The sequence below is a fragment of the Hevea brasiliensis genome, chromosome 3, assembly GCF_030052815.1.
Source record: "Hevea brasiliensis isolate MT/VB/25A 57/8 chromosome 3, ASM3005281v1, whole genome shotgun sequence".
Classification (NCBI taxonomy): domain Eukaryota; kingdom Viridiplantae; phylum Streptophyta; class Magnoliopsida; order Malpighiales; family Euphorbiaceae; genus Hevea; species Hevea brasiliensis.
Window position 1 is genome coordinate 115,811,753 of NC_079495.1, and position 26,228 is coordinate 115,837,980.

At 31.4% G+C, this 26,228-nt stretch overlaps 3 protein-coding genes across 8 annotated transcripts; 2 read left to right on the forward strand and 1 right to left on the reverse strand.

The window, feature by feature from the left end:
* The first annotated feature begins 484 nt into the window (after window positions 1-484).
* On the forward strand, window positions 485-6,764 carry LOC110663307 (UDP-glucuronic acid decarboxylase 1). Its single transcript, XM_021822565.2, has 7 exons — window positions 485-1,202; window positions 1,333-1,480; window positions 1,578-1,657; window positions 5,430-5,513; window positions 5,633-5,707; window positions 5,910-6,002; window positions 6,244-6,764. Exons 1-7 carry the CDS (start codon window positions 588-590, stop codon window positions 6,451-6,453), a joined length of 1,305 nt encoding a protein of 434 aa, XP_021678257.2. The 5' UTR covers window positions 485-587; the 3' UTR covers window positions 6,454-6,764.
* Window positions 6,765-13,162: 6,398 nt separating this feature from the next.
* LOC110663306 (protein SODIUM POTASSIUM ROOT DEFECTIVE 2) lies at window positions 13,163-14,672 on the forward strand. The gene is made up of 3 exons (XM_021822564.2): window positions 13,163-14,012; window positions 14,142-14,217; window positions 14,315-14,672. Exons 1-3 carry the CDS (start codon window positions 13,359-13,361, stop codon window positions 14,482-14,484), a joined length of 900 nt encoding a protein of 299 aa, XP_021678256.2. The 5' UTR covers window positions 13,163-13,358; the 3' UTR covers window positions 14,485-14,672.
* Window positions 14,673-15,373: 701 nt separating this feature from the next.
* On the reverse strand, window positions 15,374-23,122 carry LOC110663305 (uncharacterized). Of its 6 annotated transcripts, none has more exons than XM_058144685.1 (6): window positions 22,698-23,114; window positions 21,564-21,747; window positions 21,184-21,272; window positions 18,992-20,989; window positions 16,955-17,141; window positions 15,374-16,438 (listed from the first exon to the last, which is right to left on the reverse strand). In XM_058144685.1, exons 4-6 carry the CDS (start codon window positions 20,936-20,938, stop codon window positions 15,825-15,827), a joined length of 2,748 nt encoding a protein of 915 aa, XP_058000668.1. In that variant the 5' UTR covers window positions 20,939-20,989; window positions 21,184-21,272; window positions 21,564-21,747; window positions 22,698-23,114; the 3' UTR covers window positions 15,374-15,824. The 6 variants fall into 6 exon arrangements, with proteins under 6 accessions (XP_058000668.1, XP_058000669.1, XP_058000666.1 ...); XM_058144686.1 differs by having other exon boundaries at window positions 21,184-21,286; XM_058144683.1 differs by lacking the exon at window positions 21,564-21,747 and having other exon boundaries at window positions 22,698-23,122.
* Between the last annotated feature and the right edge of the window lie 3,106 nt (window positions 23,123-26,228).

The following is a 26,228-nucleotide window of genomic DNA, read 5'->3' on the forward strand; positions in this document are numbered from 1 at the left end:
TTATGTTATTTAATGTGTGATTAATTATGTTATGTAAATGTCATTTTATTATATTAATTATTTTTTATATTATCAAAATAATTAAATATATAATATAATTACAATTAGATGACACATTTAATTATGTCATATTAAATATTGAGTTTTATTTTTTGTCAATTAATACTTTAATAGATTAATAATAAAATTTAATACAGACTAAACTTCTTAATGATAGAGCTAAAGAGAAATAATCTAGTATTGAATAAACGAAAAAGATAATTAACAAAATGACTAAAAATAAAATAATTTAAATATTTAATATGTGAATTTTAATTTGGAATTGAGAAAAAAAAATATTTGGAATAAAGAAATCCCAGTTCCTTTGATGTTTGCTTTCATGATATTAATAGGAGGCCCATTGGACCAAGCCTAGGTAGATCTGTATTTAATATCATGTTAATTAAAAAATAATAAATAAATATCCGAAAAAAAACTCAAAATCCAAGCTTCGCCCAATCGATCGTTAGCATTAACTGCTTCAGCATATAGAAAATGTTAAAAGCCAGAGCTCATTGTTGGTCTGAGCTCAAATTTCAACTTTCATAATGAAACAGCTACACAAGCAAGCAACCGCTAACCACCACCGGCGAGACGATGAGATCCCCACTTCCCAATCATCTCCTTACTCCCCTAAAACGCTTAAACACCCCAGATCTCTCCCTCGATCCATCAACTACCTCTTCAGAGAACAACGTCTCCTCTTTATTATCGTCGGAATCATCATTGGCTCCACCTTCTTCATCCTCCAGCCCTCCCTCTCCCGCCTTGGCCCCTCCGACTCCCATTCATCTTCTTCCTTATCCTTCACCCGTAACTCCCTCGATTCTTCCTCCTCCAACTTCTTCCGCAAAACTTCCTTCTCCGGACGTGTCCCGGCGGGTATTGGTCGCCGTAGATTGCGGATTGTTGTTACTGGTGGGGCTGGATTCGTTGGGAGCCATCTGGTCGATAAGTTGATTTCGCGCGGCGATGAGGTTATTGTGATCGATAATTTTTTCACTGGGAGGAAGGAGAATTTAGTGCATCTTTTTGGGAATCCAGGCTTTGAGCTGATTCGTCACGATGTGGTTGAGCCTATATTATTGGAAGTCGATCAGATCTATCACTTGGCATGCCCTGCGTCTCCTGTTCATTATAAGTACAATCCAGTCAAGACTATCATATCCTTTTATATTTAATTCGAGATGCTTGGATTGTGATTTTGTTTTGTCCTGAATGTGAATTGTCAATTTTTTTATGGTGAAATTTTGGAGTTTTTCTTGTATTCCTTGACAGTGAATGTTTGTTTACAAGACGAATGTGATGGGTACGCTTAACATGTTGGGTTTGGCTAAGAGGGTAGGGGCGAGGTTTCTTCTCACCAGCACGAGTGAAGTCTATGGAGACCCACTTGAGCATCCGCAGAAAGAGACCTACTGGGGAAATGTAAATCCAATAGGTTAGCTGCTAATTATGTCATTTATCTGTGTCATATAAGAGACAACGAGAGTAGTTTCTGATCGTGTTATTCGCCCTCATATTTGGAATTTAATTAGGTGAGAGGAGCTGCTATGATGAAGGAAAACGGACAGCAGAAACCTTGGCTATGGATTACCACCGAGGTGCAGGCGTTGAGGTAACTAGTGCTGATATTTAACTGTTTCTATGCTATTGTGACCTGTCATGGTGTTTTATTTCACTAGAAATATTTGATATTTTTTCTGCCTCTTAGTCTTTTGCTGTTGTCATCCATCTGAAAAAATCGATGAATTCTGAAACGTTATGCATCCTTACATATTGTGTGTTTGTTTCAAGTGCCATGAGGGCTCAGTACTCAGTAAGCATTTATCTAGTAGCTAGTGTCTCCGTAGGTACCTATATCTGCATATCAAACAATCAACTCTATAAACAATTTAAGGTCATTGATTCTGGAATGTACCTTCTCTGGATTATTGTGTTACCTTTGTGCGTAAAGTATGCAAGACTTGTGTGACTTGTGCTCGCAAGAAGCACCCATTTCTTGAAAGCTTGAATAATTTGATTCCACGCATTAAGTTTGATGGAAGTATTTGACATTTACTTTGTTATTTAATCTTATAGAGGGCAATTAACATTCTACTAATATAACTTGGAAAAACTAAAGATTTGTGTTCAATTTATTTTTGGTATCCATGATGCTTGAACTATTAACTGTAAAGGTTGAACAACTATGCATAATGTGCTTAACAAAAAGTATCAGTAACAATCTGTTGTTAAAAAAAAGGGTTACAATAATTTTTCACAAAATGCACTTAATTTATTATGCGTTGCACACATATTTTGGAAACTCATCTTCTTGGAACACTAATTGAATGAATCACGAGCCATTGGATAATATATATATATATTTTTGTTTGAGGCACATATTTATCCACGTTAGTTTCCTATTCTTTCTTCTTAAAAATTTAGAAGCTGGAGTCTATTTGTTGATGTTTCCTTTATTATGTTTATTTTTCCCTTTATGGGATGGGGGGGAAGACCTTGGGGCGTTTCTTTCTCTTCCTAATTCCTATCGCCTTGAAAAATCTCCATTTGCAGTAAAGGTTATCAATTTTCTGAGCCATTTGAATATGCTAAATTCCATGCACCTATTTAAATGACATGCTAGAATTCTGTACACCTGTTTAAATAACAAGAGTGAGATTTATGATATCCTAATTTAGGTTGTTCTTTTCACCACTTGTAATTTTCTCTCCTTGTTTGGATTGGAAAAAAATTGGGAAGTTAAAATGAGGAGAAAGTAAATCTCTACTATTTAATCAAAGGAAAATGAGAATAAAGAAAATTGTAAAATGCAAATTACAAATTTATCCTTCATTTACTGGATAAGAAATAGAGAGCGTGAAAATGATTTTCCTGTAACATTAAATTAGCAATTAGAATGAAAGAATAGTAAAGTAAAATATATAAAGAAATGTTGTGCACGGGACATATGGAAATGAAATTAATAAATTCTTACATGAGGCTGCCATTGCACCAGCTCGATATTCATTTTTATTATTCTACTCAACTCAATTCATTTTTATTATTGTTGGTTAAAAAGTCACAACTGACTTTCGCACACAGTATGCTAAGCTCTTTGGTTTACTGTTAATTTAATTATTATTGTTTATATTCTCATTATCTTTCACCCTTTTCGTCATTCTCATTTCATAATTTGTTTATCATTTGAGATTTCTTTATCTCACACAGTATATTTTCAGATCTTGCCACTGCTGGCACAGACAATAATAGAGATTCTATCTTCTGTTTCTTTCCCTTTCTTTTTTTCATTTAATGACAAACTATTTTTTCCCAATTCCCCATTTCATTTGGGCATGATTGAATTGAAATGGTTATAGGGAGACAGGGAAATTCAGACAGAAAAATAGATTGGTGAAAATAAATGCAGATGACGTTGTTTCTGTGTGGAGTGACATTCTGAGGCTGAAACGAGGGCAAATATGTAAATTTGAGAAAGTTTGCTGTTTGATGTTGTACTTACTCCTCCCTTTTCTCTTCAATTTGAAGAGTGATTTTTGTGGGCCCAAAGAAAAAAATAATCTCCCTTTCTCTTCCTTTGGTCATCCCAAAACATTGAGTTAGGTTCAAATCTGACCTAATCAATAAGACGAATAAGTTGTATTGAAAAAAAAAATTTGTATGTCATGGAAAATCTAGAGGTGCAAAGTGGACAAGCTGGGATGAGCTGCTGGAGCTTTCGTAGTTTGTAAGACCATTTTCCCTTTGCAAGTCAAAAGATTTTGCTTATCTGTTTCTGGAAAAATTATCAAGTTTTAGTTCTTCTAAGCTTCATTTTGGTTCTGTTATCATATTTCAATGGGGCCCTCTGTGCTGTACAAGATCAATGTTGGGGTTGAGTAGAAGTGGACTGGATTATAACTGAACCAATCAATTCAGTGTCTTTTTTTTTTCCTTTTAGAAAAACTTGGTTTTTTATTCAGTTAGTTTAGTAAAAAGAAAAAAATGAACTGATTGAACCTTTTAAGAAAATGGACCGGTTCTAAAGGGAAAAGAGAGTCCAAAGCCATATAAAAGATATTATTCTTATCCTAAATTAATGAGGATTTTAACATATTCCCTTGCTTTCAAGATAGGATCAAACACCTAGAAATCAAAACACTTAGCTACAAATATTAGTTAAAAAGATTGTGATACCAAGAAAATGGGCTGAATATAATTTATTCTCATAAAGCTAGCTCAAGGGGGAAATACTCAAGCACTAAGAGTGTCCAAGCCCTATAAAGTACATTACCCTTTATCTCAAGTCAATTATGGATCTTAACAGAACTAATCAAAGTTTGATGCCTTATGCATGTTGATGTTGCTGCCTGCTTTGTTTCTGTACGCAAATCCAAGACTAAAGGCGTGGTTTTGTTTACCCAAGTTCCAACCCTAATTTCTCTCATCTAATCATCTTTTGTTTCACGCTTTCACTCCCTTGTCCCTTACTTCCCCTTCACCGCCTCCCTTTCTCAATTCTCGTCTCAAAGCTCTCTCCCTCTCTCTCTTAGGCTTTTGTCTTCTTCTATATCCAAAAGGAGACGACATAAGTAGAAGAAGGAGGTTCATGTGAGGAGGAAGAACATCAAAAGGAGACAACAGCAGAAGACGAAGACTCTGGCCCCTTTCCTCGCCTCACCTCGACCATCACACACAACTCTCTCCTCTTGTTGGTCTGCTCTTGTTCTTCCTGTTCTGGTTCTCGTTCTTGTCTATCTGGGTCTTGCTACTGACAAGATATCTCCTCGTTACGGCTGAGTGCTAATACTTTTGCTTCCTGTAATGTGCTACGTGTTAGCTTTTAATTTCTTAGTTTTTTTTTTATTGTATTTTTGTTTAATTCTGTATTGTTGTTTATGGGTTGATTCAATATTTTTTATATTTTGTGTTGTTGGCTTTTTGCTCATGGGTTGATCCTGTAATGGACTAAGGGGTTAGACTCTGTATTTCTTATTATATTTTTGTTTGATTATTGTTCATGTCTTCTTGCATTTGCAAATTGCAATTAAGGATTTGAGAGAGTTGAAAATTTTGCATTCTGTGATTTTGTATTTCTTTCAAGAGAAAATGGCCCGCAAGCGATTGAATGGACAGATTCTGAAGAAATTTGGTTCATTTCAATTTGGTTATGCAATCTATTCAGTTCAGTTTATATAATTTTCCTTTTTAGTTTTTTGGTTATTTTGATTTGGGTTGGAATCGTATCGATTTTTTGCATAGCCCTAATCAATGTGATGTAACTGATCTAATTTTATATGAAAAGGGGTGGTGATGAAATGTATCTTTCTTGTTTCCTTGTAGTGGTTAGTCCTTCCTATATTCTCTCAATTACCCTTTGGGTTAGTGATAACTTTTGTGGTTTGCAGGTCCGCATTGCACGCATTTTTAATACTTATGGACCTCGTATGTGTTTGGATGATGGTCGTGTTGTCGGCAATTTTGTTGCTCAAGTATGATCTTCCATTTAATAATTTGGGTTCGACTGGTTGCAATTAACCAATATGTTGATTATTATGAGATACTTTTATAGAAATTTATTGTTTCTAATTACTTTATGAATGTTTCTTAGGCCATCCGCAAACAACCATTGACTGTTTATGGTGATGGGAAACAAACCAGGAGCTTCCAGTATGTTTCTGACCTGGTATGGCAGATGATTACCTATGAATTTTATACATGATGTGTCTTTCTATGTTTTATTGCATTTACACTAATTGTAAGGTAATAAAACTTTTGACAAGGAATTTTGAAGTAACAGGTTTTTAAATTCATAACAAAACCTCTTATAGTACGTAGAGTGTAGGCTATCTTGGAATTTTAAATTGACATGGTATTTCCAATGACAGGTTGATGGACTGGTAGCATTAATGGAAGGTGAGCATGTGGGGCCTTTCAATCTTGGCAACCCAGGAGAATTCACTATGCTGGAACTTGCTGAGGTTTGCATTTCTTTGAATATGTAAATTTTTTTTTCTGTTAATGGACATGGCGTACTGTTTCTGAGTTCTCATTTATATTGTTCTTTCTAAGATCCAAATGAAGGTTAATACATAATTATTATCTTATCTTGACATTGTTAGGGTTCTTTGTGTGTGTGTGTGTGTGTGTGTTATGAGAGAGATTAGAACTCTTTTAGTTTGCATTGGCATACTAAAATTTGTTTTTCCTTTTAATGTAAAGGTTGTCAAAGAAACAATTGATTCAAGTGCAACAATAGAATTTAGACCAAATACTGCTGATGATCCACACAAGAGGAAACCAGATATCAGCAAAGCAAAGGAGCTGCTGAACTGGGAGCCAAAAATTTCTTTGAGAGATGGATTGCCCCTCATGGTGAATGATTTCCGGAATCGCATTTTGAATGAAGATGAAGGAAAAGGCCTTAAATAAAACAACAGTGAAACCAGTGTGTATAGTGTGAAGAGCATATCTGTGCCTTGATTCTTTTCATTATTGTCATTCATAATCCCCATTACCCGGGAAGTTATCGCAATTTGCCCCCATGAAGATGCATCTATTATTTGTCTACTTGTGCTTTTTAGCACACAATTTGTTCATTTAGTTTTTAATTGCACATTCTGAAGCTTTCCTTTTCTTTTTAGGGTAAATTACAATAAGGTCTCTAGGTTTTTACCATAATTACTAGTTGATCTTTGTACTTTTACAGTTATATTAATGTATATCTCTAACTTTTTACTCCATCTAATTAGTTTTTCCCTCTAATTTTAAAGGGTTTTGCCTTTTGTCCAAGAGCCACCAAGCCGTTTCTAGTTCAAACCGGATTGGAACTATTGGTTAGCCAACAGGGTGAACCAGAACTGGTCTGGAACCTCCTACTAAAAAAAGAGGGGGAGGGGGGTTGGGTTTCAATTTTGGTTCAGGTTTTGGTTTGATCTAGTTTGATTCAAATCCAACAGTCTAGATTTTTTTCAATTTTTTTTTTGAATTAAAAAAATCTGGTTTAGCTTGGAATAGAACCAGACAGTTTTGATTTAATTTTGAATTGGTTCATTCATGGTTCAACTTGAACATGGGTTTGACTGATTCTGAACTGGCCCATGGCTGGGTCGAATCCAAGCTAAAAAAAATGGGTCTATGGAGAGAATTTTTAAAATCTAATTTTACCATCATTTCTTCATAATTTATCTCCCTCTCCTTTATCATTTGGTCCTTCTCTCCCCAGCGTCTCTTCCCCTCTCTCCCCATCTCTCTCTATCTCCCTCTCTGCCTCTTGCGAGAAAAAAGAAGGTGAGCAAGGGAGGGAGCTGGAATTGCCTCTTGCTAGAAAGAAGAAAGTGAGCAAGGGAGGGAGATGGAATTTGAGAGAGAGGCGAAGGAAGATATGGCAAAGGAGAAGATTGATTAACGACAAAGGAGAAGATTGATTAACGACAAAAGGTTAAAAAATTTGACAGATGAACTAAATAATTGATAGAGTAAAAAAGTTAAAAAGATATATAATTGTAAAAATATAGGAGATCGACTAGTAACAATGGTCAAAACAAAAGGACCTTATCGTAATTCACTCTTTCTTTTTTTTCTTTTTTTTGAGGCGTTTGTTCTAAGCTATGAAAGGCTTGTATTGAAGTGCAATTTTTGGTATCATAAGAAAATGGATAAAAGAAGATCATTAATGAATACAGCAAGCTGCTGGAATCTGTTGGCAGTCTGGGTCAGATTTGAAGTTCCTTTGCTGTGCAATATTCGTTCTTATTTAGCTATCCCTTCTTTAATTGAGAATTTCATTGCTCCAAAAGATTAGAAGATCAAATCTGCTCTATTTGAGCACTAAGGGGGAGTATGGTTCAACCTGCTCTACAAAATCTGAATTCAATCAACAACACATTCAATATAAAATGCCCTTGGAGATCTCTTTGAAGGACGCAATCTAACTTACGAAGCTTCGACATCCCTTTCAGCCACTCAAAATCAAGGCTTCATTGACAGCAAATTGGCAAGATTTGCCCCTCGAATCTTACTTCAAATGAGCACTTACCCAACTTTCGTAAACAAGAGGACAACGTTTTGAAGAGCTCTGCGGACCCATTTGTGAAGAGAAAAGATGTGTCAGTTTAGTGCTTTTGCTTTTTGGCAAGTAAAAATGGTTACGGAAGTCCAGGTCTGATCCATCTTGGAGACACTTGCCTCGGGGACCATGGTCCATGCCTCAAGTGAAAGAAAAGCTGCCGTCTTAAAAGTTATCAATTTTCTGAAACATCATTAAAAAAAATTATAAATATTTTTTTCAAGTGTGTCAGTATAATGATTTAACTGGGATTTCTTTAAAAAAATTGTTTTCAGAATTATAATAATTATTCTATCAAATTCAGATTGCCCAATTAATTCAAATAAAAAAAAAGAAAATTCAATTTTTTATCAATTCAATTGACCATTGAAATTTATTTAATAAAAATTCGTTAAAATCCTATAAATTCTATTCACACTATTTTTTTTTATTATTATGATCAATTCCTCCAAACCCTCTAATTTTAATATTTTTGACTATTTAAGGCTTGCTCCAGAAAAATTTTCACTAGATTATAATGTCTCCATATGCTGTTTCAAATTATCGGTTTTGCAAAAAAACAATCTATTTCATTATTAAAATCTCTCCAATTGAGATTTTTTTTTTAATTTTATCGTAATTTTTAATTTTTTTTAATCTATAGAATATTTGATAACTTTTATTTAGCAAAAATGAAAAAATTTAATCATTGTGCTAAACATAAATTTAATTATAATATAAAGCTTACATTGTTCATTAGCCACTTTCCTTTTAAAAAAATAAATTGATTAATTAATAAAACATTTTTTTAGCAGGCAAATCAAATACTATCTTAATTGCCCATCTAACTTTAATCCAATGATAAGGGCACAATGAATCTGGAGTTGCATCTCCGTTGATCCCCTCCCTATGTACCTATCGATAAAAAAATAAAAAATAAAAATAAAAATAAAAATAAAAACTATCTTAATTGCATTGTTCCTTAATGTTAAAGCTTTTCTGCCATCACTAGTTTGCGGATATAATCACAACAGAGCAGCATCGACCAGTCCTTTTATACTCTATATATTCCACCAAACAACACATAATATCATTGAATACAAAATTGTTATGGTCAATTCTAAAAATTCATAGATAAATATAAGATGAAATTTTAAATAAATAAAAAATATTGAGAATAATAATAGAATAAATATTTTCTAATTAAATAATCATTATCAATTTGTGAAGTCTCATCATTGATATATCTCTTTAATTTTTTTTATATTTAATTAGATGACATTATTTGTCAATTTTTGTTTGCTAAAATAAAACTTGAATCTTCCTTTTCTATCAAATTATAAGCTAACCATTCATAATAAGATTGCATGGCAGATTTGCCAGAATAGCATATATTTAAGCAAATATTAATTAGTTTTTTAATTTTATATAGAGTGATAGTTTTAAGTTCATTTTTTTCATTTGCTAATTTTTATTTATTTATTTAGTTTTATTTGAGATTTAAATTCAAGACTTTTTAATTCTAAAAGATGACTTCAATATTACTGAATTTTCAATTACTAAGGTTTCATTTATTTTGTAGAAAATAATTTATATATTAAAAATATTTTTCACAAAAAATATTTTCTGATAAAATATGAAATTATTTTTTATTATTTAGTTGTAATGTTATACTAATGATATATATTTATATCACATATATGAGCATTTTTGCATTTTAATAAAATTATTGAAGTTTAGAAAATTAATTTTTTTTTAAAAGTTATTTTTCTTAAAAATGTTTACTTTTTTCTTTAAAAAAAAATATTTTTCGTTGATTCATTTTCTTAAATGTCCCAAATAAAAAAATATAAATAATATTTTATAAAAAAATATTTTTTATAAAATAAACGGAATATAAATATTAATATAATTATTTATTGAATGAGTGAAGTTAAAAAAAAGAGGAATACTAGTTGCTTAACTTGGGCCATTGACTTTCTTGACGAAGGCAAAAGTTTAATTTTCTAATTAAGTGATAGAGTAGTATAATTTTCCAATTAAGTAATAGGGTAATTAATAAGATGCATATATTTAAATACAATCAATTAAGAGACTCAGAAGTTAAGTTCACTTTGAAAAATCATTAGAAGAAAACATGATGAAAAACAAGATAGAAGAGGGAGGTGAAGAAACTAGCTATCAAGAAAGAGAATAAAAAATTTAGGCAATAATGAAGAGGGTGGGCAGGAAAGACACATAAAGGAAAAGGAGAGAAGAAATAAAGGCAATTAGAAGCATCTGATTCCAGAGGAAGAGAAGGGGAAATGGAGGAGAAGGAAAATGACTTTGTGTCTCATCCATCCATAGAAAAGAGAAAAATTCCTAATCTTTTGCTATCTGCCAGCATATGTTCCATTCCATTAGAATGCTAAATTGATAATGTTTCTTTAATGGAATATATATGCCAAGTTGAGTACATCAGGCTCATCTCTCACTAGGGTTTAGAATTTTATATTCCAAATGTTTTACTATATGGTAATATATCGTCCATGTTTTTTCACTTAATATGTATTGTATTAAGTTGAATATATAGAATGCAATGGTAAAGCTAGAATTTTGCAAATTTTTTAATGAATAAAGTTTAAATTAATTAATAATTAATTAATAAAACGTTTAAAATATATAAAAATTGTAATTTTTATATTATATGCACGTATTGTAATAGTAATACTTTTATTTTTTTGGTAAAATACTTGTATTTTTTCTATCTTAATTTAAAGAAAAAAAATTAAATGAAATTTAAACACTACTGATTACTGAGTTACAATAATAATATTTTTTTAATAATTATTTTGGAGAGGCCAATTAATAAGAATATATTAAAAATAACTATATAATATTAAAATATACTATATATTAATAAATTTTTTAAAATTTTAAGGGAGGGCCATGGTTCTCCAGAGGCTTCGCCTCTGATAAAATGATTTACCGTTTAGTTTGATATTGTGGTGTTAAGTTTTTTTTTTTTTTTACTCTATTAATATTATTAATAAAAATGTCAATATATAAAATAAAATAATATTCTTTATCTATGTGTGACTGCTAATTATATTTTATTTTTTATAAATTTTTCTTATTTAGATGATTCATTATAGATTTGAAATATAATATATATAATAAAATTTTTCTATTAAATATATAAATTTTATATGTTTATGATTTAAATTTATAATCTAAGTAAAAATTTGCTTTCTGCATGAAAATTATTATAAGAAAGTGAAAAAAAGAAAATAATTTTTTTTCCACTCTAGTTCTTTAGGCAGATCGAGACTGACTTGGAAGATTTAAAAAAAAAAAAATAGAACAAAAGAATAATTGAGAAAAAATAAAAAACAAAGAACTGGAAAGGCTGGAAAACCCTAATCTTTGACCTAAAATATCACATGAATAAAATTGCGCCAGTGAGGTGTGCCTGTGCTGCTCAGAATTGTACCGTTGGTTTTGTCTGTGCTCGAAATGAATTCAGAGACAACTTCCAGTGGATATTGTTTATTAAATTAAGCATTAAATCTGTAGGCCATGCCCACCACAACCAACATCTGCTCCATTAATTTACTCTTCTAAGTATTAAAATTGTTTTCTTTTTCCTTAATTATAATCAGGCCAAACCATTTTTATTTGCAGATGCCTCGTGACCTCCTTTTTTTAATCCAAACCTTCCTCTCACTGGGCTCTAAATCCCATGCATGTTACCCATCATGAGATTATGTTTTAATTAATTATTTTTACATATGCCTGGTTATAGATTAACTCTATATATAATGGGGAGGAAAGAAAATAATAGAAGGAATATATTTTTTTTATTTTTTATTTTTTTATTTAGAAATAAAAAAATAGTAAGGAGAAAAAAATAAAATTTATTTTTTCATATTTGAGAAGAGATAAAAAAGAAAATAAATTAGTACTTTTTTTAAATTACTATTTTGTTGCTAATTTTATTAAAGTTAAAATAAAAAATAAGGTTATATATGTAATTTCATCAATTGAAGTATAAATTTCCTCTTTAATTAGTTTATTTTCTCTTTAAATAGGAGAGAAAATAATAAAAGCAAAATTATTTTTATTTTCCTCCCTCTCCTTATTTTCCCTTCATTCCCAAACAAAGAAAAGTGGCAATCTCAATTTATTTTCCTTCATTTATTTTTTTTCCTTCCCTTTTCAACATATCCAAATAGAGTAAGTTTTCTATATAGATTTTATGAAAAATGAATTATTGAGGCTATTCTCCTCTCTTGTGAATTTAGGATGATGGATTTAGATATTAGATCTGCAAGATAATAATGGAGAACACTAAATGTGTTAATTAACCATCAATCCAATACCAAGTCAATAATAGGAATTGGACTGTAAGTGAATCGGATTGATTAGTGATTGTTGTAGATACCTGATGGTCTTTATTTAGTGTTGATTTCTGTTATGATAGGGGTTTAAGACTGATTGAATTTACAACATGACTCTGGTGATTATCTCGAGATACTTATCTTTTTAGGAGATCTGAACATCAAAAGATATGCTTAGACGACTAATACCTGTGCAAGTATTGTCAAGGGTAAATATTCCAGCGCCTTGTGGTAGCTCGGACTTGGATTGTGTATCATTCACCCATTACTCACCTTTGAATACTGTTTTTAGTGACTATGGCATCAATTATTTATATATATTACGATTAATTAAAAATTTAAAGAAATGACATTAATTATATTAAACAAAATGTTGTTTTTCCTTTTAAGCTTCATAATACTTGAAAAAGGGACGAAAAATATAAAGGAATTGTTCTTCATCATATCATTTTCATTCAATAAAAACTATAACAAAAGGTGGTTGCATCTCATAAAGATCACCTTTTGGGGTTCTATTCCCTGGTAAAAGAAATGTACCACTACAAATTCTGGCACTGTTTACTTAGTTTTGTGTATTATATACCTAGCAAATTATATTTTAAATTTTAAAAATAAAAAATAAAAATCATCAAATAAATCATAGTGACTAAATTGGCGCTGATGATGATGATCGAACAATCATAAATCAATAAGCATGAGTAAGAAAAGTAGAAATTTCCACACTGGATTCTTGCCACTTATTATGATAAAATTCTGCGATCTCTCTTCCTCTATCCAATGTTCCAGTTAGTTCAAGCCTAAAAAGCAGAAAAAACCAAACCTTCTTTGAGTAGTTCCTCTCTCTCTTTCTTGCAGATGCAGATTCTCTAACCACTAGCTTATCATTCTCTTATCATCAACATCCAAAGATGAAAAGAATTGATATCTTCTGTGCTTCTCAAGCTTCAACAACCATATGCATGAGCATGGATCAACCCTCTTCATCCTCCACATCATCCTCTTCCTTGCCACCCACCATTCAACTTGGCGGCCGAGCCATCGACCGCCACAATCCTATAATCAGAGACCAGAGAAGAACCCCTAGATCTCTCTCATTAGCTCCCTGTACTTCTCAGTCACCACCCATCAATCCCCAACCTTACCATCTCCTTCGCAAGACCAAAAAAGATCTTGCAAAAGTACCAGCAGCAGCTACCAACAAGACTAATAATGATCAAACTAAGACAAAAAGCTCTAGAAAGCCAAACGAGCGAAAAGACAAGAAAAGCTCTTCTAAGGCAGCTGGTGATGATATTGCTGAGAAGTATTCATCTTCTCCTTCTTCTTCTACTAGTGTGGTTAAAGAAGATGTTTTTAGGAAGAGCTGGGCTAAGCGTAGTGATTTTATCACACCTCCTGGATCTTCTAGATATCTTTTGAGCGAGAAGGATTTTCTTGATGGGTTATATGATTATGATCCAGTATTGGCATTGGTTCCTGCTGAACCCAATAATTCGAAGCAACAAGAATCTACTTCTTCGAAAGCTTCTTCAACTTCCAACTCAGAGGGGCCATCAAACCAGGTTTGTTTTCTCTCTCTAAGAGATCTTCCACTGGTTCAAGATGAAGATTATAGCTAATAATTTAGTTTCTCTTCTTATGATGAATAGATTAAATTTTATAAAATGATATGAATTGGGTTGGTCCTGCAGGTTGTGGTTTTGAGAGTGTCACTGCACTGCAAAGGCTGTGAAGGAAAAGTAAGGAAGCATCTATCTAGAATGGAAGGTAATTGAACTCTGGTTATGATTAGATAAAACAGGTTAATCAATTAATTAATTAATTTCTCAATAATAATGCATGGTGTGGCTGATGAAATGATCAGGCGTGAGATCGTACAGCATAGATTTTGCAGCAAAGAAGGTGACAATTGTAGGAGACGTAACGCCATTAGGTGTGCTGGCTAGTGTATCAAAGGTGAAGAGTGCACAATTTTGGACACCAGCTGCAAACCCAGCTCCACCACTCTCTAATAACTCACAACCCCAGAAGTAATTTTTTTATAATAATAATTATTATTATGCGAGAACAGTTAATTAGTTTCAATTTGGTGCTTAATTTAGTGTAAATTCAGTCTTTTCTTTTATATATGTGATTAGCATGAGTAGCTGGAAAAGAATCTTTGCTTATTAGAAAGTTGGTAATGAAATAAAAGAAAAGCAATAGAGAGGGGCAATTTGGACTGTTCTTTCTAATTGCTAGTTATATGCTGTGGGTGTCGTTTCATTATGGCAAAAGAAAAAGAATAGTTGGCCAGTTTGGTCTTTTGGGCAGGCGCATACTAATATATTATACATACATAAGATTACGCATTGCTGTTTGAGATTTAAAAAATATTTTTTAAAATATATTAATTAAAAAATAATTTAAAATTAAATTTATAAGTTTTATTAATAAAAATATTAAAATAATAAAATAATTTTTTAAAAATTAATTTTTAATAGTATCTAAAATTATATTTAAAAAAAAACAATTTTAACCTTTTAATTGTAATGTTAAAATGATTTTTTTTTTCTGAAAAAAAGTTTTAGATTTATAAACTCAGTGTCAAAAGGCACTAAATATTTTGTGTTTTTTTCTATTTTAATTTAAACTAAAATTCAAATTCCTTCATTCACAAAGGACTCTTACAAAAGCAAAATGTTGTCAACATGTTTGACATCTCCCACAAGATATAACTTTAGCCATTTAACTTTGTCTCAATAACTTGGACAGGAATCTAAAGGTTACCCTTAAGTAAGTTTTAATCTTTTTATACTCCAATATTAATATTTAACTTTTAAAAAGGCATAATTATTAATTTGATTAAAAAATTATCTAATCTTTTTAAATATCTAAACAACGAAAAAATAAAAATCTATTGACCCGTACCAAACACCCCAAGTGTGAAATTCTTAGCAAAAGCCCATAAGAGAAGGTGAAATTTTACATTGTCTACTGGCTCAAGACATGCAATGAAAATGAAAGCAGGAAACACAGGCAAATACAAATCGCTTACGAATCCTTCTAATTCTTGGAAATTTTTCTGCTAATATCTATGATTATTATAATTATATATTTATTTACTCATCATCTGTGAAATAACTGCACGCTAAACAGATTAAGTGTCAGATCATAATCATTTGCTTAGAGACAATTCCAGACATAGCTGAGATTTTGTGCTGATTCCTCCTTGGAGTAGTACTCTCCTCGATCACCATTCTGGAATTTTGTTTTTGGTTTAAGGGATCTTATAAATTTATTTCGTCATCTCTAATTAAAATGAACATTCCATCAGTTCATCTTTCGTATACTCATAACTTCCTAAACCAAAAGGGCACTTGTGCGCAGAATCTCTACACTAACACTGCTTCTATCTCTTTTACTAACTCTTCTATCATCAGTCTCTCAATTTCCCTGCCAACTACATCAATTTCACCTCTCAAATCCAGCCACTGTGAATCCATTACCAGTACCTTCTCCACTGCATTGTTATTTGCTTTCTTTTCTTGGCTTGCCAGCAATTTGTGGATGCCATCCTCAAGTCCATGTTTAATCCACCTGGGAATGATCGCAGTTGCAGGCCTCACCCACAGGTATGGATCCGCAAATTGTTGGTTAATCATGAGCAGAGATGAATTTATGCGGTCAAATAGCAGCTTCCTTTCAGACCTTGGCCAAGAAGTGAGATTGCAATGCTTCTTCTCCAGTCCTTCAAATACCAGGGGATTCAAGGGGCACTCTGGACAGTGCCACGACGCCAAGAAAGAATCAGGATCAGCACTATTAATACCCGATTCTAGTAGTACATCAACTACATAGGAACGTTCCCTGCTCTCTTCAACAATTCCTTTCTCTTCTGAAAATCCAACATAGCCATCCTCAACATCTTCATCGCTTGAGATGTGTATGGGACCCTCTGCATATGCTTCCGACTCCAATTTGAGTAGCTGAAGCTGCATCCGAAGTCCTATGGCATAAAAAATTTTAAAGAAGGAAACAAAATTGATTAAAAGACAAAAATAAAATAAAAACTGTAAAAATTAATGGGGTATTTGTGCAGGAAATGAAAATGATTTATTTTGTTGTCCCTCCAATCCATGTGCATTTTCACCTCACTGTCCGTTGCTCATGCCCCACCCTTACAAGATGCACCAGCAGTTAATGTACATTGGTGAAGCCATGAGGTAAAGGAACCATAAATATTTCTTTTAACTCTCAAATAACGGAATTGAATTGGCTACATTTTACTCCAAAATATTACTCAGATCAGAGGAATAAATTTCACTCTTGACTATTGGACCATCCAATTTTTCTAGTAATCACATTTCACTCTTAACTATTGGACCATCCAATTTTTCTAGTAATCACATTCTGAAAGAAAATTTTATGGTTACAAGTCTAGCTACAAAATGCAATTATCAACATTCCAAGAGAAACCAAATCACAGATTAAAACAAATAAATAAATAAGTTTTTCAGATTACCATGTAGGTCAGCACTGAGACTCTCAAAGCATTCAGAACTTGAAGATAGATCATCTGGGAAAGGAGTTTCAAGAACTGAAACAGGACTGGGCTGTTCAGCCTCCTTAGAGCTTGCTGGAGATTGTAGCTCTGCTACAGAGTGCTGAACAGGAGCTGAACTTTCATCAGGTGGCCCATTTAATGGTTCCTGAAACATCAATAAAGAGCTTAGATTAAACCATCCCAAAAATAAAATTAAAGTACAATATATATATATATCTTGAAATTTCGCTCTTTGGCACTTAGAAAAGATCTCATGGTACCATTTTTGACAAAATGGTACTTTGAACTTTTCTCCATTTGCACTTTAAGAACAAATGCTCTAATGTCATTACTTATGATGACAAGATAACATATGATAGTTAAAATAAAATAAAACTTTTTCTTTTCACTAAAAATTATAAATTCAATTTTTTATGATTTTCATATTAGACATCTTTTAAAAAATATTATTTATTGGGTTTGTACTTCCAAGTCAGCAAAATTATCAATGTTAGAGCATTTGTCATTAAAATGCTAACGAAGTAAAGCTCATGGTACCATTTTGTCAAAAAGGAACCACAAGCCCCAAAGAATCTGTGCAAAACCTCAAGGTATCTTTTTATACTCTCCCTAAAATTAAAGTATCCATTTCAAAAAAAAAAATATATAATCTGATGACTTATGCAAGGTGTTATTGACATTCAGTGATGAGAACATCCTCATTTTGCCCCTGATTTTTTAATTATTCCAATAAGGGACCACATATAAGAAGATATATTTCAAAGCACCCAGGAAAGAAGAAATCATATATATATATATATACAGAGAGAGAGAGAGAGAGAGAGAGAGAGAGAGTTTACAAATAGCAAACCATGGGATCCATTTACAGGAAAGACATAAAAAGCAATTTAACCATGGGAAACATCAGGGAAGTCAGGCCACTAAATTTTTAGCTTTAGTCTAGCATAGTGATGATTTATATTTCTGTTATTACTTGCTATTTAGTTTAGCTTAATGGTTATTTTCTTTTTTTGTGTAATTGGCTCCGACTAGGACTCGAACCCAACCTCGCAGCCATAGAGACGACTAAAGTATCACTAAGCAGCTTAATTGCTATTTTCAGTTTATGCATTTGTTATTATCCTAGGAAATAAAGATTCAAGGACAACTATAGAATACTCTCTATCATTGGCCATAAAGGAAGAAAAACAATATAGAATAAGTCAACAGAAAATCCATATTTGTATTTCCCAGTGAACTGACCTGCGACCCAATCCCAAACCCAGGCCAGTAACAATATGATTTCGGTTCTCACTTAAAAGCTTATCTCACTGAGTCACTTTTCCCTTACCATTACAGTTTCCAAATAAAAGCCAAAAGATCAAGAGCAGCTCATACCTCTGCACATGCACTTTGATCATATATGAATTCTAACAACTCAACTCAACTCAACTCAACTAAGCACAAAAATTTTGAGGTCGGCTACATGAATTTTAACAAAACAAGAGAATTTTATGGTGCATAAAATGGTCAAATATCTCAAAGGAAATTCCATAAATTTAATAGAAGAAATGAAAGGATGTCCTTAAGCAGGCTGGCAGCAAAATAAGACCAAAATGTTGGTACTGCATCTGAAAATCAATAACAGGAGAAAACCAAAATCTTTTTCTGATGACAGAAAATTAAGATAGCAAAACAAGTAAAAGAAAAGAAATATGAGGTTATTCGCTACCCCAAGAATCTATATTTAGAATCAATGCTGATTCACATAAATCTGGCAAGAAAAGTTTTTAGCGATAAAACTGATGAAAGATTGCACATAAATCTGGCAAGAAAACTCTGATGCATGGTCTGTTTATGTTGATGCACATAAAAAGCACATGCATCAGACTGATTAATTTTCAAGACTATGTAAAAGTATTAACCAAGAGAATGAGTACTAGGATGCTGATCATAAATGTAGTGCACTCATAATATGATAACAAGAAGGATCATCTAGAAAAGATAAAATCAAACCTGTGAAATTAAAGCCTCTGGGTCACTAGAAGAAGAATTGCCTTTTACCAACATATAAGCTGGTAATTCTGAGTCAGTATTTTTAGAAGGCATGGCCACATTCTCAATTGCTACATCCAAAACATTCTCAGGAATGAAACTCATATCTGTGACAATTGAAGCTGACGTCTTGGAAACCATATGACATGGTTTAAATTGATCATCATCTGTGATACTGCTCTGCACTTGCTTATGGCTGACATTAATTTCTGGTGAAGTGTCACTATGATCAGTACAAGTGTACTCAGATAAATGAGATCTCTTAAGGCGAGATCTTGAATTTCTAGAAGATGAACTTTCTCGCTGATTGGGCTTCCCCTTAACTGCCTTGACGCTTTCCTGCTGCATTAATTCTTTTGGTAATATATGCTGGTCATTGCAAAGACTTTCATAGCGCATGCCTGTTTTCGGACTACCAATAGTAGTACATGAAGCAGGAACAGATCTTGATCTAGAAAGATTTCTAATGCATCCGTCTTTCCAGCCATCCCTACTGCTAATACCCAAAGGTTCAACACTCCCTGCCGGTTCATCATTGCCATCAAAATTGTGAATAAATCCTTGTCCAACAATCATGGCATCCACATTAGCTGGCCTTCTTTCCTTACCAGGCAAAGCAAGCATTTCACCTAGTGTGCTACCCCTACCAACCACTCCCATATCTACATACCTATGACTATGGGTCATCTTCCACCTCTCTGAGAGTCTCTTCTTGGCCTCCCTGCTCACAGATGATTCAGAAGAGCGAGATGATGAAGACCTGTATTGATTGCTCCAACCAATAGAACTTCTAGAAATCACTGTCTGCACATCTGAGTCATTTGCTGATTCATTGTCAGACCTGTTTGATGAACTCTCATCCCCAGCATATCCTCTAAATCCCAAGGTTGAGAACTTTATGGAACCACTTCCAAGACTATTTTTCATTTGCCTGGTGATCTCCTTCGCAATTTCTCTAGACTCTCTGGACTTATATCTTGGTAGTGCTACCTGATCAGGAAATTTTTCATTTCCAAATAAATCTGCCTCCCTATTCTTGATACTAGGAAGTTCAGTGTGCCTCTTACAATCTGAAAGAAAATCATGAGAAGAACGTGTTGATGAAACAATTTTGGTAGCATTATGCACTTTACCAAAGTTTGGTTTCAGTACAACAATCCGTGTAGGAAGAACAGAAGGTTGTTCTTTCCCTTCTAATTGAAGTTTTGATGCCTTGAGTGGATTATCAGCAGCTTGTTTACGGTAAGAATGGCTAAGAGGATTACTTTGGTGCTTCCTATGATTCTTCCATGGCATTTTTCTCTCTACTTTGCATCCCAGGCCACCGCCTTCATGCTCTGGAGCATGTGATGACTTCATACCTGATATGCGACGACAATGGGACTGAGGAAGGGCAGCTTGCAGATCATGTAGATGCTTTGCAAACAATGAATCCGGCTGCTCAAGAAATTTCAGGAGAAGATCTTTGTTGGAGTCTAGATCATCTATTGCATCCTGAAATTCCTTCAAATCATTAAGTTTTTCATCACTTGAAAGACATGTGACATCCATGAATTTCTGCTTAATGAATGTCATCTCAGCTTCAGTTAGCTTTGAGTTTGCAGTCCCCTGCAACAAGTACCTACTCTCTCTTTTTGATGCGTCTAAAACTTCAAATACATCTTTGAATTCTTGCTCCTCCTTTGAGCCTTTTCTGGATGAACTACGACTACATGATGCGCTACTTCTTTGGGACTTTTCTGTTGGCGCTATCCTCTGTAAATAGTTCTCCGATGACTTTTTATGTTGTTTATGAGACAGCTGCTGAGCTGGCAGTCCATCAAAGCCCATCAATCGGGCAATAACACTAGGAGACCTTGTCTTTGATTCAGCTTCTCTTGACATCTCTTCAGCTAATAACTTCTTCATTGGTGTTCCAGCTGCTTGTTTCAAAGATCTCCACCCCAATTCACACGTGAACTGCAAGAGCCAAATGATATTGATGACAATTGAGTGTCAATAAACAATTAAAAATATAAAACAAAAAGAAAGGAGAATAAGAAGAAAATCACAATTTGCATAGGTTAGAAGGATTGCTTTTCTATTGATTTGTACAGTGAAAGGACTTTATCAAAACTTATAATCAGTGAACAAAAACAAGTAGATCAGCGCACCAAATGTTCGCCTGTAGTATCACTATTTTGAGAATTAGAATCAGAGGCCAGTTTTGAAAAGCTTCTCTGTTTTTGAACCTGCCCGTTTCCTGGAAATGAATCCCTAGCACAATATTAGAATGGTTGTTCAAAGTCAAAGCAAAATGCAGGCAATCTGCATAAAAAATTTTTTAGAAAAAGGAAAGATAGTTCACTAATCCAGTCCATGAAAAAATGAGGACCTCACAAAGATCAAACACCAACCCACCTCCCCCCACTCCAAAAAAAAAAAAAAATATTTTCCTTTTCTTTTCTCTGTGGCCTGATGAAGCTAACTGAATAGACATGGTGAATTTTCATCGATCTTATGAGTATATAAATCGAGATTAGAGTATACTTACGAAATATATAAAGGGGAAAATGTAGAAATTGTCTGAGTTCAAATCAACTTAGAGCCTCAAACGTCAGAACTTAAAAAAGAGCCAGAAACACTTTTGTTTTCTTGTTTTGGTGAAACACCAGACAGAAGGCGAAAAGAAAATTTCATATTTTCAGAAGTCTCCACATACGAAATGCAGGAGCACACTACAAATGAAAGAGAATAGCATCAAGATTTACTATTAAACTTTATTACAGACCAAAAAACTGTAATAATTATTTCAAAAAAAAATAAGAATAAAGGATGCAAACAAAATCATGCCAACACCACTAAAGAAAAAGTCACAAAGCAATTCAAAAACCTACTTTAACTAAAGCAGAAGCAAAGCCAAAACATCTCCTGGTTGTTGACCTCTACAGAGCATAGACGATCAATGGAAAAATATTAAAAACATTAAAATATCCTTCAGTCGATTGCAAACAAAATCCCCACCCCCCCCCCCCCCCCCTCCCACAAAAAAAATAAAAATAAAAAAAAATAAAGCAGTAACTGTGAAATCTCTCGCCATCCGACACCAAAAAATCGTTGATAATTTCAGCTAATTAGCTTAGCTCCCGTGAAACTAGAAAGAATCCCAACGATTCAAGAGTTTATATGTCAAAAAATTATAATTTCCGTTGCATTATTTCCGTTAGAGAGCAATGGGAAAAAGGTCCGTTTGGATGCTGAGAAAATGAAAAGGAAAAAAAAAAAAAAAGAAAACAAAGATTTTAAATTTTTAATTATTTGAAATCCGAGTGAAATTACACTATCTACCTCTAGCCACAGTAAATTCCAGAAAACCTTGAATTACTAAAGAAAAAAGAAACAAAATATAAAACAATTTTCTTTCACTTTCCAACATTTTCTAGGCAACCAAACAATTAGAGAGAGTTATTACCTTCAGCAAACCTTAAATTGCTAAAGAAAAAAGAAACAAAATGTAAAACATTTTTCTTTCACTTTCCCAAATTTTCTAGGCAACCAAACAATTAGAGAGAGGTATTACCTTCAGCAAACCTTAAATTACTAAAGAAAAAAGAAACAGGATATACAACATTTTTCTTTCACTTTCCCACATTTTCTAGACAACCAAACAATTAGAGAGAGGTATTACCTTTTCTGAGTCTACGGCTGGGGCTGAAATCATCAGTGAAGGCTGCAATATTGGGCTTCTTAAGCCGAAATGCCTCCATTTTTACTCATTAAAAATGAGTGTCGGAATTGTTTAAAAAAAGAAAGAAAGAACACGTAAACTGCAAGAAATCTAGATCGGAAATCCCGGAAAGAAGCAGGAAATAAAGAGAGAGGAAGGATCCAAGAAAAGCATGGGCCTAAGAACCCTAAAATTTCAGCTTCTTTCAAAAAGAAAATTTGCACTCACTCACATTCTGTCTCCAGATCTTAGTCTGCAGATTGGGAGAGACTTTCTAGAGAAAGAGAGAGAAAAAGAGTGAAAGACGCACACCAAAACGGAGAGGGAGAGAGACAGAGAGAGAGATCCGTTAGAAGAATAAATGGGTAGAGAGAAAGAGAGTTTTGTACTCTGTTTGGAAGTCAAAAAAAGAAATAAGGGAAAAGAAATAAAGTTGAGGAAACTATTCTTTGTATTTTTCTGTTAAAAAAATATATTGATATTTTGTCCTTTCTTAAATAAATATCATGTTTTATTTTAATTATAATGTATGATTATAACAATTTTTATTAATTATTAGCAGATGAATTCTTCATAAGATTGAGGGTATAAAAGTATATTTTAATAATAAGCTTAATTTTTTTAATTTAAAGTAATTTCTTAAATTTGTCTTTTCCTAGTTATTTTTCCGCTCTTACTTTCTTCCCACCCTCTTTTTGTCTTTCCAAACACAGGCTTAGTTTTTGAACATTCAAAAAATACTGACAAGAGCTGAGCGTCTGCGCGGGCAAGTGGTAATCTGGTATGGCAAAGAGAGCCAAGCGATCGAGCCTTTTTGTTACACGTGTTTTGATCAAGAGTGGCCACGTCGACCCCTCTTTGGCCCTTTTCCTGGTAGGTCGTCATAGACTCATGGGTCGCTCCTCTCCTTCGCTTCTTTAGGCAACAAGAAATAATGTAAAGACTGTTTATTAAAGGGAAATTCCTATTTAATGTTTTATTTTTAAAAAAATAATTATTTTATTATTTTATTTTAAAAAATATAAAAATTAATTTTTATGTTTTATTTTATTTAAGCAAGTTATCATTAAATTATAATTATAACTAATTCTTTTAATTTCGTCCATTACATTAAATCTTTATGATTTATACAATAATTAAATTAAATTTAAAAAAGCTAACAGTCAAGAAATTTTATTTAATACAAAGTTCATTTGTTTAAATTTTAAATTTAAAAAATATATATATTGTATTTTTTATATATAAAATAAATATTTTTTATTTATTATATAAAATATATTTTATATTTATTTTTAATTAATATTTTATATTAAAAAGTATTTTTATTAATTAAAATTAACTTAATTATTTTTTAATCAAACCAAACAAATACAAGATTCAATAATAAAATATAAAAATAAATTTGTATTATTTTACAAAGTAAATTTAAATATATATATATATATATATATATATATATATATATATATATATATAATTATAATGAATATATTCCACATAAATTGTGGCATATATTAAATAAAATATACATATTAATTAGAGTGAATTATATATTAAATGTATGACCAATAAATATTTAATTATAATTAAAATTTCTTTTTTATTTTAATTAGAGAACAAATTAATTATAAAATTAAAATTTCTAAAAAATAACTATATTAATTAATAATAAATCAAAAAGTTTTAAACATCTAAAATTTTATGTCCTAAATTTTTATTTACATACATTTTACTAATAATCACATCGAAAGGTCTCTCTAACGCGTTCTTAAGTTTATACTTCATACTTTCTACTAAAAACGTACTAAAAATAATAATTATCATTAAAAAAAAGCCTATACTTTTAGCTTTTTTATTCATTAAGCTTTTAAGCGTTAATTTGAATTTTATCAACCTTCATAATTTTAAAATATAATTATATAATCCACCTATTTTTTAAATCTTAAACTATTTAATTTGTATAACATAATTTTTTTCCTTTGATTACATGGGCTAGTATAAAATTTGATTTAAACTATATAAAATAAAAGAATTAAATAGTAAATAAAATAAAATACAAAGACTCATTGATTGGATAATCTCTTTTATTTGAATATATTGACTAATATAAAACTTGATTTAAACTAGACAAAACAAAAGAACTAAAGAGTAAATAAAATAAAATACAATAATTTCACTAATGTACTTTTTAAAATAATAAAATTAAATAGTTAATTTTATTAAAATAAAGAGAATAAATAATAATTTTCCTAATTATTAACTACTTGTTTAGAAGATATAAATGGAGTCTTCTTTAAATGAAAATTTTAGTGTAATTCTCAATTTCAATTTGTTATCACTTATTTAATATTTTTGTCTGGAAAATAAATTTAAATAAGCCTATGAACTTTTTTCACTATGTTCAAATAAGTTTATTTTTAACCCTTTGTACCCAATAAACCTAGAACTTTATATTTAGGGTGAAATAGAACCAATTTTTGTCAAAAAAATTATTAAAGTAAACATTTTCCAAATTTTTATTAATAAAATTTTTATTTTATATATTAAAAATATTTATTATTTTTAATTAAAAAAAAAAACAATCCAAAAATCAAAGAATGAGAAAAACCCATCTTATTTCCTTCATCTACACATTGGCATAGTGTTTAGTTTAATTCTACCACTAGTTTTGAAATTTATTTCAAATGAATTTTACTGTTTGGTATAAGACAACTTAAAATGTTGAATTCAATTAAATTCCATATTTCATGTTTGATATAATTCCAAAATTGAAATTTATTTTTCTTTATTTCCTAAACTACCATAAAAATATAAAATTAAAAAATTATAATTTTCTATAGAATTAAAAAAACCTTATATCTAATAAATGTATAACAAACATATAAACCAACTAAAAATATAATAATAAATATAAAATAAATTTACATGTTTCATAATATAAGAGATTCACATAACATAAATATTGTCATTATTAAGTGTATAGTAAATTTAAATATTGAAAAATTAGAATAAATATGAAATATTTTATACTAATAATGATATTAACGGTATTTGTGACGTGTATTTTAAACAATAGTTTAAAGCATTTAAGAAAGAATTTAAGGAATGATGGAGAGAAAATTTTTTGATAAGGGCATTTTCAACCTATTTATCATTTTTATATATCAAATAACCATTTTTTTTCCATGTTATATTTACTAAGCATTTGGACTACCCGTACTAATGGAGCCATCCTCAAAATATCATTGGGTAAATTATTATAAGGGTATTTTTCTTTTTGTTTTTTTTTTTCCTTTGTACAATTGGAACCAATACGGTAAAGAAAGATGCTCTCAAAAGGAGGAAAATAATATATTACAAGTTAAATTTTCAGTATTATATTAAATTTATTTTTAAATTATAAATATCAAAATTTAAAAAGGAAATAAAAAATAATGTTTAATTATAAACTTGTTTAGCATTATTATTGAAATCGCTATTAAAAAAAATTAA